Source organism: Chenopodium album, chromosome 3, assembly GCF_948465745.1.
Source record: "Chenopodium album chromosome 3, dcCheAlbu1.1, whole genome shotgun sequence".
NCBI classification, from domain to species: domain Eukaryota; kingdom Viridiplantae; phylum Streptophyta; class Magnoliopsida; order Caryophyllales; family Amaranthaceae; genus Chenopodium; species Chenopodium album.
This window is the reverse complement of record NC_137836.1, coordinates 70,602,144-70,616,888: the sequence shown is the minus strand read 5'-3', so window position 1 is coordinate 70,616,888 and position 14,745 is coordinate 70,602,144. Positions and strand designations below refer to the sequence as shown.

Sequence of the window (14,745 nt, the reverse complement as noted above, 5' to 3'; positions counted from 1 at the left end):
CTGGTCGTGCTTCTCCAGTGCTTGTGATTGCTCCTAAATATCTCGGGAAAATACTCCAAAAGCATAAATCCCTGCAAAAGTCAACCAAATCTACGAAAACACTAGAAAACACCAATTAGTAATAAAAGTGGCTCTAAAGAGCCAAAAACACTACTAATTATGACCAAGGGACGGGGGTAAAATACTATATAAAACGGACACATCAATATGTAAACTGAAATGAACCAATATTAACATATATTTTAAAATGAACATTACTTTATATATAAATGAACATTATGAATTTCATAAATGATCAAAAGATTTGATAGAATGAATAAGTCAGTTTCTCAACTCAAATGAATGATTATTTATGCATTTCATAAATGTGCATAACGTATCATAAAAATGAACATTTTTTATTTAGGCATATAAAGTCAAATATAAACTCAAATAAATTCAAATATACAAATGAACATTTATAATTCTATATATGTTCATATATTAACTCGGAATCGTAGAAATGTTAACATCTATACCATAAGACTTTTAATATCTTTTAAAAGTTCTAGATCTACAACTTGAGACTTTTGTTCGCTATTTTTTATAAAATTTTTCTACTCTTGTTTAAATAGGTTTTTGAAATAATACTTACGTTTCTTCAGAATCTGCCTTGTTGTGTTCAACGAAAAAAGATTCTTCTCTGAATCATCATTCTCTTTATCTCTCTACTTCGAAACATATTTTTTCGGTTCTACAAAAACAACACAAAACATAGTAGATTTTAATGATTTTTGCATAAAATAGTTCTAATCAAGTTAGATTATGTTTCTGAACATGTAATTTCAAAATGAAATACGTAGTAGAAAAAATAGGGTTCGTACAAAAAATTGTAGTAAAATTACTTACTCTTTTTGTGAATGTTGTTGCGATTGTTGAATTTCTTCGCAAATGTAGACATTTGAAGCAATTTAGCAGTATTTTGAAGCAATTTCGTAGTATTTTGAAGCAATTTTGGTTCATATTTTCTGGTTTTGATGAGAGATAAAGTCTAGAGAAATGAAGAAGAAGGTTTTAGAGAGAATGGTGGGTAGTTACCACAGGTTAGTGGGTTATGGGATGTAGGTAACATGATAAACGCATCGTTTAGAGGGGGGGGGGTGTAGGTATCCCTCCTCATATGAACATTAATCCATTTCTTAATCTAACCTATATAATTTGTATTCCTGAACATTAATATAAATTATTTCACTTAGGGTCTGTTCTCTTCAACTTAATTTCAGTTCAGTTTAGTTCAGCTTCAATCAGTTCGGTTCAGTTCACTTCAGCTCAGTTCAATTTAGTTCAGATGCAATTAGTTTAGTTCAACTCAGTTCAGTAATTCAGAATAGATCCTACATATACACATAACTATCACATTTATTATCTTGTGAAATTTCTATAATAGTGTTCCAATATTCTACAAGTCAAATGAATTTGATTTATTCCGAATTGGTTGGCTGGTTAGTATCAAAATCACTACCTTTTTTAACTTTGCTTGCAATTTGGCATAAAAAACTAGTGCTGAGCTGTACTATAACATGCAATTAACCGAGTTATCCCCACTGCCACTTCCTAAAGCAACTACTTTAGTTAAATAATCAATACTATAAATCATACAATTAGCATATATTATATATTATATTATATTATTGGACCAAAGTTTTTCTTAAAGTTGTAACCTTGAAAATCAATAATTTGTTATGTTGTAAAATGTCTCAATCTCAGATCTTAACAACTATTGTTGTTCTTGCATTTCTGGGTTTTGCTTCTGCAAAAAACAGAGTAAATGTTAACCGACAAAACTATGTATCCAAAAATACCACCCAAGAAAATATTGTTCCTTCAACGGTACAAGGCACCATCTTTTGTGTTAGTTATGATGGAAATGATTGGACTCCCATGAAAGGTAAGATTTAGATTTCATTAATTTCTTTATATTTAGCAGTAGTATTAATTCTTAATTGGTAGTAATGATAATTTTTTAGATTTATTGGTATTTGATGCTATTTACCCAATAGATCGTCGATTAATTAATACTTTTTTACTCCTTTTTCGCTACTAAGATTTGTCATAATATTCAAAATCATGGAATTTTTAATTATTTTATAAAATTAAATGTTTTTGAGAAACAATTTCAAATACAATATCTCTGCAACTTAAATCATTTTAATATTCAATATATCATAATATCAGTGATGAAATTGAATTATTTTCCCAAAAAAACGAACAAAAGTCAAACTAGATGGTAAAAGAACAGAGAAGTAATCCATTTGTTTCAATTCACTATCCACGAAAATTCTTGTTTTAGATGATGATTATTATTTTTCTTCAAAAAAAATGATGATTATTATTTATATATGTGGATTTTTGTTTGATTTATTGTTTCATATAGATTAACCTTTTATAGTTCCTTTAAAAATACGGCATCTAATTATATTAATTGTCAATGATAAATCTTTTTTTTTTTTTTTTTTGGTTGTTCTATTAAGTAATTGAAGTACATATTTTCATGTACACAACTACATATTATGTTGCCCTTAATGCTTAATCTAAGTTAAGATTTGGATTAGTGTTTTTTTTTTTTTTTTTTTTTTTTTTTTTTTTGAGAAATGGATTAGTAAAATTAATGAAGCATAAAATTGTTGAAAATTGGCAGGGGCATATGCAAGGGTATCATGCCTAAGGTACTTAGTAGAGTCAACAATGACAAATGAAAATGGTTACTACACAATCAGTTTGCCTGCTAAACGTTACAGCGATTGTAAGGTGTTCCTTGATAGACCTGGCGACGGTAACAACTGCAGTGTACCGACAAACACCAATCAAGGCCTCGCCGGTGCCCCTCTTGTAAACCCGGTCCGCCAACCGGACAATGTTAACCTCTACTCCTACGGACCTTTTGTTTTCAATCCGGTTTTACCTATATTGGAATCGGATATATGAATATGAATTGTATTTATGCTTACAAAAGGGTTTGTGCAATTGTAGTTGGATTTGAGAAAAGGAATTGATCGTGATATTGAGTATGATCTTTTTGTTAGGATTTTGGTTTGATGATTTGTGAATGTAATTACTGTTAAATGCGTTAAGAATGAAGAAATGAACCACATTTCTCTTTAGATTTCAAGCATTTTTTTGGTTTAGTCTTGGGTTTAGATAAGTAACTTTGATATTCCATAAATTTTAAAAAATGAGACTTATAAATAGTGTTTGTCTGTTTGATAATTATATCCTCTAAAATATTTGTATATTTGCCTCTATTAACCTTACTTGTTTTTTTTAAGGAAATTTTGCATTAAACTACCATTTATAATAATTTTTTTTACAACAAACCACCTTATAAATTTTTACAAAAACTTTTGCATGCCCCCGGTTTACAATAATTTTATTATACATCGAACATTTTGCGAAAAGTGACCCTTTTTTTTTGTACAAAAGTGACCCTTTTTTTCACAAAAGTGCTTCATATTTTCACAAAAGTGACCCTTTTTTTACATAAAAATAACCCTTTTTTCACAAAAGTGATTTTGTTTTTCACAAAAGTGACCCTTTTTTTCACAAAAGTTACCCCTTTTTTTTTCATAAAAGTGACCTTTTTTCACAAAAGTAATTAAACTACATATGCAAAACAGAGTATCAATCAAAATTAACGAAACAAACACAAAAATTAACAATAGTCATGAAAAAAAATCTATACAATCACTCAAACAAATCAAAAGTCACCGCCGGAACCACCGTTAGCGACACCGATCGCGTTGAAACCATTGTTGATTCTACCATTTCCGACCATCTCACCAAGCAAAGCGACGAAAAATTTACAAAAAAAAAAGTACAAATACTAACCTAGAGCAGAAACATCAACATTATCGATTATCACTAGAAACTAGAGGAGGGAGAAAAACAAAAGAAGATGAGAAGATGAGAAGTAGAGGAGAGAGAAAAAACAAAAGAAGATGAGAACTAGAGGAGAGAGAAAAAACAGAGAAAAAGAAGATTGAAGAAGAAAGAGAATCTGTAGAATAAAGAGGAGAGAGAAAATAAGATTTCATTTTTTACTTGCCAAAATTGGGCCACCAAACTCACGCTTCTTTTCGATTTTCACTAAAATAGTGAACACCCGATTTAATAAAAAGTTTGTGAAATTTTTTTGTGCAATGACACACTTTAATCTTTTTTTTTTTGGCAAGGCAACACCTTTGGCCGAAAAAGAGGGTTTAATCCTGTAATCCAGTGTTGACCTGACCTCGTGCCTCGCACGTGACATCTTTAAACCACTCACCCTCTCTTTTCCCTCCAATTACTCTCTCTTTCTATATGTTTCTCTCTCCTCTTTACCCTCTCTACTCTCTTCCCTTTCCTCCTTGCTCGAAATCGAAGCCATTGTTGGCCATATTTAATTTCCCAGTGAATTCTCCAAGGAACTTCAATTGAGCTAGGTAATTGGCACATAATTGATGTTATTTGCTTAAAATTGCGAAACATAGGGTTTTGTTCGAAAAATTAAAATTTTGTATTAATGCAATAACAAATGAAAGGAGAGCGAAACTCAGAGCTTACTTTCACCTTTGGTCAGCAATTAACCGCGAATTGAAGCATCCAATTCGTTCCTGCCATGGCAAAGAAGGAGTTAATGAGGAGAGGATGTTTTTGTGTTTAATGTGGGAAGGGGGAAACAACAGTGACAAAGGAGAGAGAGAGAGAGTAATTGGAGGGAAATAAATATGAGGTTTGCGGGTATGGCCTAAATCCGTATTTAACATGAAAATTTAGGGTGATAGAGAGAATTGAATGGCTTTGTATTCCTTGATTATATCCAAAGTTTTTCAAGAATTTTTGGGAGGATTTAAAATACGAGGTTGGTGAATGTATTATTCAGTATTGTACGAATTACAAAATTCTTTTGACCATCAATAATTCTTTCATCCCCCCTCATACCTAATTAAGATGGATGTGCCTAGCAAAATTTTTGAATTCATGCTTATAGGGTTGTGTAATACCTTCTATAAATTTATCACCAAGCTCATCTCTAATAAATTCAAACCCTTCTTAAGCAAGCTCATTAATAACCCTCTTCAATTCAATCGAGTTTTATTAAGGGTAGAGGGATCGAGGATAATGTCATTATTGTCAATGTGTTTAGTGTACGGCTAGTTATACATGTGACCGTTTCTGAAGAACAAAGTAACTCTTATCATACTGATCGAATAATCCTTATATATAATACTGATTCAAATAATAACTCTTGTAACATTGACCGAGTAAACCCCTATAACACCGACGAAGTAACCAGTGTAACACTGCTGATCGGGTAACTCTTATAATACTAACGAAGTAACTTCGTAAATGGATGGCCACACAGTATAGTCGTCCACATATAAAAGTCGGTTTTTTGTTTTAATTATGGAATGGAGAGAATTATGAAAGTTTTAAACCTTCTAGTAGCATAAGACAAGGAGATAGATCCAATGTTTTCTTTATATATATATATATATATAATTGAGATCATGTGAGAACCAAGGTGAATAATAGGAACTAGGAACCAATCTCAGCCTTTAATCGTGCTCCATCTGACGGCTCACATCTCACCCGCTTTCATTAATGGCATTTTCGTAATTTTGCGGATTTTCAAACTTTTTTCCAGTTTTTTAACTTTAAAGGTAATTTCATTTACTTTATGACTGATTTCATTTACTTTTACTAACTTTTCACTTACTTTTTAGAAATAAAACTGGAAATAAGTTTGTAACATTCAAATATTACGAAAATGTCATTAATGACACGAGAAGCATGTGAGCCGTCAGATTAACATGATCTAACACTACTACAAAAAAGGCAAAAGAGACCCGTTGTAAATGGCATAAGAGACCTCTTTAGAGGAGGTCTCTAGCTCATAAAGAGACCTGTTAAGTAAGGTAACAGGTCTCTTTGCATGTAATTACACCATATATTTAAGAAGGGGAAGAGACCTGTTATTTAAGACAACAGGTCTCTTTGATATCAATAAAGAGACCTGTTATCTAAGATAACAGGTCTCTTAAATATATTTATTTTTTTAAAAAAAAAATCGCTGATATATATTTATTATTTTGTAATTACTCTTCTAAAATTAGAAAGAAATTGTAAATTACAAAAAGAAACAATTAATTAGATAAATTTACATAAACTTATATTATAATTGAATGTACTAATATATAGTAACTTACAATGAGTAAGATCTACAGGTATATATATAAGAACAATAATTTACATGTATATAAGACATTATGAATAATTTACAAGTATATAAGAACTTAAGGAAATACTTCTAAGCTACCAAAACTAACAACATTCCCATCCTTGGTAATTTCTTTAGCCCTCCATTATCAGATTAGCGAGTTTCTCGAATTGCTCATCCTCCTGTAAACCACTAAGGGAATCAATTAAAAAAAAAATGCACCAAAGCTTATAATTCAAATTAAAAACTAGATCTTAACAACATAAACACAACTTTAACAACTGTATTAGCAACAAATCATCCTCTTCCTGTATAGCTTAATGAATTTAGATTAATTAATTTTTTCATACAATCTAACATCAAATTTTTTCATTATGGAAGTCTCATCATCAGTAGCAAATCAAGGGGATAAATCACTTTAAACAACATTATATCTTCACAAAAATCAACTCTTAGGCATAAATCAATCATAATATCCAAAATAACCCAGAAAAATCATCAATTTTCAAGCATCTATAGACAATTTTCAAGCAATCAATTGACCCATCAACACCAACATTAAGCCTAAACCTCACTTAACACCACCGTAAAAATCTCCTAACCCCTGTACAAAAACCCAATATCATCCCAACCTCGTAGAAACCACCACCAACCCCGTGCTAAACCACCCCCACCCCGTGAAAACCATCCCGATCCCGTATAAACTACCCTTACCCAGGTAAAACCCTAACAACCCCAACTCGCAACAACCCTTGTATTAAAACAAAAACTACCCCTACCCAGGTAAAACCCTATAACCCACGAAAAAACCGGCCACGTACCCAATCTAACCAAAAACCACCTCCACTAAAACACCTTGTCACCAACTCAAAAACATTTCAAAATATTCAAATTAAAACTAATATGGAAACATACCTTTGCAAGTTGTGGCATTTTTTGGGCGAATTTGACCATAAGACTCTAGATCTAGAGTTTTCTTGATAAAAATTGACATTTAAATCCTCTAACTCGAGTTAAAAGGAGACAACGCCGATGTAGGACGAGGATGCAATAACGCTGTAGATGAGGCTCGAAGGATTTAATGGCGCAATCAATTGCTCAAGGATTAAAAAAAAATGGAGATGAAAGGAGAAGTGATGAGGGTGAAGGAGAGAGGCGCATAAAAGGGGGATTGAGAAAGAGATGGGCGTATGAATGATAATGAGAAGAAAAATTTTGATTAAAAAAATAAAAAGAAAAACAAGAAAGGATCGTAGTGGGCTGTGGGCCTTTACACACATAAGAGACCTGTTGAAATATACAACAGGTCTCTTAATTCTCTTACTCTATCTCAAGTAAAAAGTGGTGGGCCCTTTAGCATTTTAGAGACCTGTTATCACTATTATTAGGTCTCTTATATCAAAGAGACCTGTTCTAGTAACCAACAGGTCTTTTATTATAGGTTTCTTTGGCCTTTTTTGTAGTAATGTAAGGGCCTAGATTAGTTCCTAGTTCTTATTTTAGTCTTGATTCTCATTATAACTTGGTTCTATATATATATATATATATATATATATATATATATATATATATATATATATATATATATATATATATATATATATATATATATATATATATATATATATATATATATATATATATATATATATCCTCTGTCTTGAAAGACTAATGATTGAAGATAGAGTTAGCATTGGCGATTTAAAACCTATTAAAATTAGTACTTCTGTCAACCATACCATTTTTCTTAATTACACTCACTCAATTTTTTCACAATCTTTCTTACTTTATCCATTTATTCCTTAAAACCACTTAAGGTTTGTTCTCTTCAGCAATTCAGTTATGTTCCTAATTTCCTTCTCTCATAAACAATTCAGTTTAACTCAATTTAGTCTAATTTAGTCCAGTTCAATTTAATTTAGCAAATCAAAACAGACCCTTAATGATAAATAATCCTAGAAATTAAACTGATAATAAACAAGTCAAACCCTGAAACATAGAGATAGAGTATGTTAATCAGCAAATCACTGATTCAAATGAAATTTTTTAGTTGGAAAATTAGCAGGCATACACATACGAGTATTAAGTATTATATTTAGTGCTGTGCAAATCATATATTTGGGCCGGCTATAAAACGTGAGCTTAACTAAAACGCCCGCAGGCCGTCAAAATAAATCCAGCAAATACCAAGTATATTAAATAATTGTTATACTAATAACTAATCATGCAAATAAGAGAATACATGCATACTACTCCGTAGTATAAATAACAAGACAGATATAACATTTTTAGCACCCAAAAAAAAAAAAAAAAATAGAGAAGATTTTATAAAATATTAAGGTTGAAAAACAAAAATTTTAATTTTACAGCAATGGCTTATTCTAAAGTCTTATTAGCCACCATTGTTGTTATTGCATTTCTTGGTATTGCGTCTGCTGTTAACAACCCCGTTACCGTCGACATTAGCGTAACTGTACCATTTGTAACCCAAAAGAAAAGTGATATTGTTGTTCGAGGTCTCATCTCCTGCATAAGGGATAATGATAAGAGTAAATGGATTCCATTGGAAGGTAAACAACACAATTTCTTGTATTGCATATTTTATAATATATACTACTCCCTCCGTCCCCTTATTTTTGCCCTATAGCTCCGGTAAGTGTATGTTTACTATACTTTATTAATTTTGGCTGCATGAGGTGAATTGTAGATAATAATGATGGGTCTAAAATACTGTTTTTGAGAGAAAAATTGTGATTCTATAGCCAATGACGAATATTGGGCCAAAAAGTTAGGGACCAAAGTTTGATCTCCTAACTTTGTTCAATTTCCAAAGACAATGCTTAACCACTATGTCACAACTTTTTGAAAACAACTAGTGAGTAATCCGAACGTTGCCCAAAATACTACTTTATATAGTTGTGGAACTTTTAATTTTTAAAAGCATTTAATAGTATTTATGTAGTATATATTTTCAATTCTTTTACTTACAGTATAATATTATTTAGTGTGCAACATTAAAGCATAATTAGCTATTAGCCTAACTGGTTAAATAATAACGCTTTTTCCAAGAGCTCAAGTGTTCAAACCTTCTTATCCAAAGTACTTCCTCCGTTACGCATTATGTGCAACAATTTCCAAAAACGGATGTTACACATTATGTGCAACAAAGTAAAAATTTCCATTTATGGTAAATATTTTTGTGTAAAATGACCCATGTACCCTTACTTAAGTTCAATAACACACATTAAATTAATAAGATTATATGTTATTATTATATTAAACCAAATTAATTTATTTATGATTTAATCCCTAATCTTAATCTCTCTCCTCCCTCACAACCTATCCACTGCCATCATCACCAAGTGTTCTCTCACCTCCACCACAACCACCACCACAGCAACCATCACCACCACGTACAACCACAACTACTTTTCACTCTCTTCTCTCACTGCCACGACCCCAGCCCCTGGCCGAAATCTCCCACCCAGCCAGCCACCTATAACCTTGAACGGGTCCATCGCTGCTGCCTTGAAATTCCTAGAAAATTTCCGACCAGCCACACCGAACCCAAAAGCCGCTTCTCTTTCTTTATTCTTCTTCGAAAACCACCACCGATCGAGTCACTAGGCTTCTTTTCCCCCGTCAAAGTCGTCGCCGACTCTTTTCCCCCTTTTTATAGCCGCCGATCATCCTCAAAATTGAAACCTAAAAATCGATTGAGGTTGGTTTTCGGTGGTTATGGAGGTTGTGGCTGCGAATTTGTTGAGGTTGGTTATGGAGGGGTTTCAGATCTTAGTTGTGGCTGCGATTTGGGTGGGTTGGGGTTTCGGATCTTGGCGGTGGTGACTGGGTTACGAGTTGCGGTGTTGATACGAGTTGTCTGGAGTGGGTTTTGGGTGGTTATGGTGATGAGACGGGATAGGGTGGTGGTGGTGAGATGGTGATTACGAGATGAGGTGGTGGTGGTTTCGGGGTGTGGGTAGATGTGAGTGGTGGTGGATGTTGCTGCTGTTGGGTGTTGGGCGTGGTGGGTGGTGGGTGGTGGGCGTTGGGCGTGGTGGATGTTGCTTCTGGTGGGTGGTGGGCGTGGTGGATGTCGCTACTTGTGGGTGGTAGTGATGGTTGATTAATTTTTCCTCTTTCTCTCTCATACCCTTAATCACAAACCCTTTACTTTATTAATCACCTATTAACAAAATTTGTCTTGGGAAACGTGCAACAAGGTTTGTTGCACATAATGTGTAACGGAGGAAGTACTAATTGAGTAGATTACATGACATAAAAAGGAATTGAGTTAGTGACGTAGCGTAGTGAGGAGGTGTTAAGTTTTCAAAATAACAGACATTGACATATGTAATACTCCCTCTGTCCCATAATATTGTTCCTGTTTCTATTTTTAGATAGTATGTAAAGATCATTATACCCTCATTATTTTTTAAAAACTTTTTTCATTGTTTTTCCTAATTTATTATTGAATTATACTTCCTATTAATGTGATCATAAAAGAAAAAAAATAATGATGCATAAGATTGTGGACAATAAAAATGACAGGTGCAACAGCAAAGCTGTACTGCCCCTTGTTCCAGACAAAGTCAACATTTGCAGATAAAAATGGTTTCTTCCTCGTCAAATTGCCATCCGATCGTTTCAGCAATGACTGCAGAGTGTACCTTGACAGCCCCGGCCCTGACGCAAACGACTGCATTGTGCCAAGTGATGAAAACCATGGCATCTTTGGTGATCCTATAACTCCAACTAAAGAGCACCCTGAACTCTACCAAGTTGGACCTTTCTTCTACACTAATCCTCAACTTTGATGTGTTTCTATATGGGGAAGGGTGATTTTGAGCCTGTTCTTTCGAGTTTTGATCATCATTGATCTCTTTCAATATGCTGAGATTAATAATGATTAAAATTGAGTGTTGTGGGTAGTTGCAACTTTTTTTTTGGGTTTGAAGTTCTGTTTTTATTTTTTTTTTTTTTTTTTTTTTTATCGTTTTAGGATGATGCTTAGTTCGTCAAAGTGTCATTTGATCAATTAATTACCCTGTATTTTTGTCATTTGATGGAGATCATATATATAAAGTAATACTCCGTATAATTTGATTGATTTTTTATATTTGGTTACATTTCCGAAATTCTCGAACTTGTGTTTTATTGAAATAGACGATGACATCATGACAACTACAATGAATGTCATAATGAACACTGACATAAAAAGTACCAAATAGGAACAAAGACGGTCTATGATTCTAGGCTTCTAGCCAAGTGTTGTTTTTTTTTTTTTTTTTTTTTTTCCTCTATATATAATTAGAGATATAAAACGCTTAAAATTATAATTAGAGTACATTAGCAATTGTGAAAATCGAAAAAAAAAAACGTTGAAAAAAAGAGAATGAAGGGTGTATTCCTTAATAATGTCGATTATGTCCTTCCTTCAATTTCTTTTCATTCTTTATGTTATAACTTTTAGAGCCAACTTTTAAAACTTTGACCATAAATACTCACCATTATTATAAACATCAAACCATATCACGTGGGATCTTATTAGACTCGACTTGAAATATATTTTCAAAATAATATATAATTAATTAGGAAAATTTGTTAATATTAAGTCAACCTTTTAATTATTTCTAAACACGTCAATCTTGTATTACTCCATAACATTAATTTTCATTACGTTTTTTTTTTTTTTTTTTTTTTTTTTTTTTTTTTTTAATCGGGAATAGGATAACGTAAATCCTTTGTAATTTCTGATATTGAGATGAAAAAATTCATTTGGCATGTAACTCCAACTTCAAACTCACAATAATCTCCGGCCTTCTTGTCTCCATTCTTCCTTTCATCTTCATACTCCTAACTCCATTAAACATACTGATTTCTTCCTCTTACTCTAAAACTACGGCCCAGCCTCCACCACTGCTTACTCGTTAGTCGTTACAACACATGCTCACACTTCACACTAGCAAACCCAGGTAATAGTCCACATAAGTATTTAACCTGTTTTTACAAGTCATTTTTAATTTTAACATAATAAAAATTAATGCGTTTATAAGGTTGACGTGTTCAGAATTAAGTAGAAGGTTGTGACACAATATATAAAAACAGACGGTCAAAAGATTGAGTTAATATTTACAAATTTTCCTAATAATTATTTTAGTTATTTTACTCAAATCATATCAAATAAATTCATCATCAAAGATGTGTATTGGAAATCGAGGAAATTCAAGTTTATCCCTAGATAAACAAGATGCGTTTATCTCGGGTTAATTTCGTAATTTTACCACTTAAATGAGAGGGTATAATTGTATTTTTCAATTAATTATTACTTGACGTCAATTAATGGTTGGTAACCATGGGTTGGTTAACCTTAGGTAGATTTGTGAGTTCACACCTTCACAATGGAGAATTATGTCAATTCGTGAGTTAACTATTGTAGCTTCTGTTTATGCTAAATTTCGTCAAGTAGGATTTGATGTGGGATAAGGGCTACGGATCAACTAAATTAAAATAAGGAACATTAGATGCGAAAAGTAAATGACGGAAAAATAAAGAAAGAGAGGGGAGACATGATATGGTGACGCGGAAAACCCCAATGAAGGTGGGTAAAAACCGCGGGTGGCAATGAGGCCACCAATCCACTATAGTACAGGCATAAAGCCAATATTTACAAGTACAATATGTGTATATTAATTGATAACAATAAAGCATATATAGAAGTAAAAGTAATCAGCTAGTATGTGGTCTTTGTAGTATGATCAGGGGGATTGATTGGTTGTAGTCTTGTGTGTAGAATTATATCCTTGCAAGATTACATAAGAGATTAAAATATAGTAGCGAGGTGGGAGTATTTATAGTAGAATGTCTATGTAGCGATAGGTCAAAGGGTTTGCTCTACATATTGTAGTTCTTGGGATTATCAGGAAGGTTTGAGATGAATAGAGTATATTTTGTAATGGGATTAATCATGGATGAGTGGAGTGGAATCTAAAGGATTATATAGGGAAACGCTATACGTGGGTAATAGCTTCAAATTAAAGGATTAAATATGGTAGCTTGGTTATGCATTTTGGTAATGGAAGATCTAGATGGATGGAAATACGGGTGTGAAAGAGCAGTATATGATATGGCTAGAGGGAGATTACATACGCCGGATTGAACTCTTCATGGGAAGAGGGCTTTCCTATTTATAGAGCTTCAAAGTAGCAGCATCGTGGTTGTGAGATACTTCGGGTGGTTGTTGCATGATTTCCTCCACCACTTCCTCAAATAGTGGGAGTAGCGGTTATCCCTTTTACTTGGTCTCCAATGAACTTGGACTTGCTTAGAGCGTAGATACGTAATAACAACCTTGAAAAATTATTCTTGTTGACCCATTGTCCCTCCTTGATTCTAGGAAGCACTCGTAACTATCTTGACCCGGTCTTGTAGCGTCGATCGTTGACTATCATTATCGGTCAACCATTGTACAAAATTACCCCATAACAGCTTCAATGGTGGAAAATGGAAATCTCGTAGCTTCAATGGCAGAGGGAAATCAAAGCTCAATTTTAAGCTTTCAATGAACAAAATAATGGAAGAGGGGAAGCAAACTTAGCCTTTGGGGTTCACCGTGCCATGTATTACTCAATTTCTGTTAGGGTTGATGTCGGTGTTGGTACGGTGGTTGTATAGTTCGTAGAAGAAGAAGATAAGATGATGATTGAATTCCGGTTGTTAATTAAAGGAGTAAGGAGATGAAAGAGGAAGTTGGTGATGGTTTTTGGTTCCGTTAATGGTGATGCACTGATGCGCCTTCGTCTTTTAATCTTCCTCTTTCAGCTCCTATTAGGCTTATTACTAAGGAGGAAGATGAAAGATGGTAATAGTAAACGGCGTTACCTAACAGCACAAGGCCCACCATTAGCTTACTTTTTTAAGCTTACTAGATTTTTTTTATTAATATTTCACTCTTGTCTCTTGAGATAAACCCATTTTGTTTACCCGTGGGATAAATGGGGGTATCCTCTTGGAAATCGTTAAATTCAAAACTTAAAAAATAAGGAACAAAGAAAGTCTATGATTCTAGATATCTCCTAGTAGAGCAAATACTAGTCAATCAGCCTGATCAATTTATTATGTACATCAGGTGGCATTTTCGGTAAAAACTTGAAACAGGTTGGGGAATATGTGTAAATATACATGGATGGGTCTCACACGGTAGTTTCTACGGAAATTTGTTGACTAACGATGAACTTAGTCAAAGCTCTAGCGTAAAGTCCTGCCGTTTCTTTACTTCACTTTCCCAATCTGAATATCCCCCATTTACATTTTGACCTAGGATCATCATCTCCAACATAACCAAAATTTGGAATTTCAGATTTTGATTATACACGACAAATTAAGCTGCCGTTTCATGCAATTGGGTTCTTCTCGGACCCAATTTGCAATTGAATATTGTCTTCATTGCAGTTACGGAGTCGCACTTTGCTGAAGTCAATTAAATTTCGCATTTAAACTGCAATTGGGAT

The 14,745-nt window shown here is 33.1% G+C and overlaps 2 protein-coding genes across 2 annotated transcripts; both read left to right on the top strand.

Moving 5' to 3' along the window:
• The first annotated feature begins 1,665 nt into the window (after positions 1-1,665).
• On the top strand, positions 1,666-3,140 carry LOC145615570 (protein SEED AND ROOT HAIR PROTECTIVE PROTEIN-like). The gene is made up of 2 exons (XM_081670647.1): positions 1,666-1,927; positions 2,678-3,140. The coding sequence occupies exons 1-2, from the start codon at positions 1,732-1,734 to the stop codon at positions 2,962-2,964; spliced, it is 483 nt and encodes a 160-aa protein (XP_081526773.1). The 5' UTR covers positions 1,666-1,731; the 3' UTR covers positions 2,965-3,140.
• Positions 3,141-8,213: 5,073 nt separating this feature from the next.
• On the top strand, positions 8,214-11,449 carry LOC145615560 (uncharacterized). The gene is made up of 2 exons (XM_081670636.1): positions 8,214-8,805; positions 10,787-11,449. The coding sequence occupies exons 1-2, from the start codon at positions 8,607-8,609 to the stop codon at positions 11,050-11,052; spliced, it is 465 nt and encodes a 154-aa protein (XP_081526762.1). The 5' UTR covers positions 8,214-8,606; the 3' UTR covers positions 11,053-11,449.
• Positions 11,450-14,745: the final 3,296 nt, after the last annotated feature.

What these genes read in the sequence shown, in the direction of transcription:
- LOC145615560 (XM_081670636.1), top strand. Translation starts at nt 8,607, where the DNA reads ATGGCTTATTCTAAAGTCTTATTAGCCACCATTGTTGTTATTGCATTT. An exon ending in TAAATGGATTCCATTGGAAG is followed by an intron (nt 8,806 to 10,786) that starts GTAAACAACACA and finishes TAAAAATGACAG; the next exon opens with GTGCAACAGCAAAGCTGTAC.
- LOC145615570 (XM_081670647.1), top strand. Translation starts at nt 1,732, where the DNA reads ATGTCTCAATCTCAGATCTTAACAACTATTGTTGTTCTTGCATTTCTG. An exon ending in TGATTGGACTCCCATGAAAG is followed by an intron (nt 1,928 to 2,677) that starts GTAAGATTTAGA and finishes GAAAATTGGCAG; the next exon opens with GGGCATATGCAAGGGTATCA.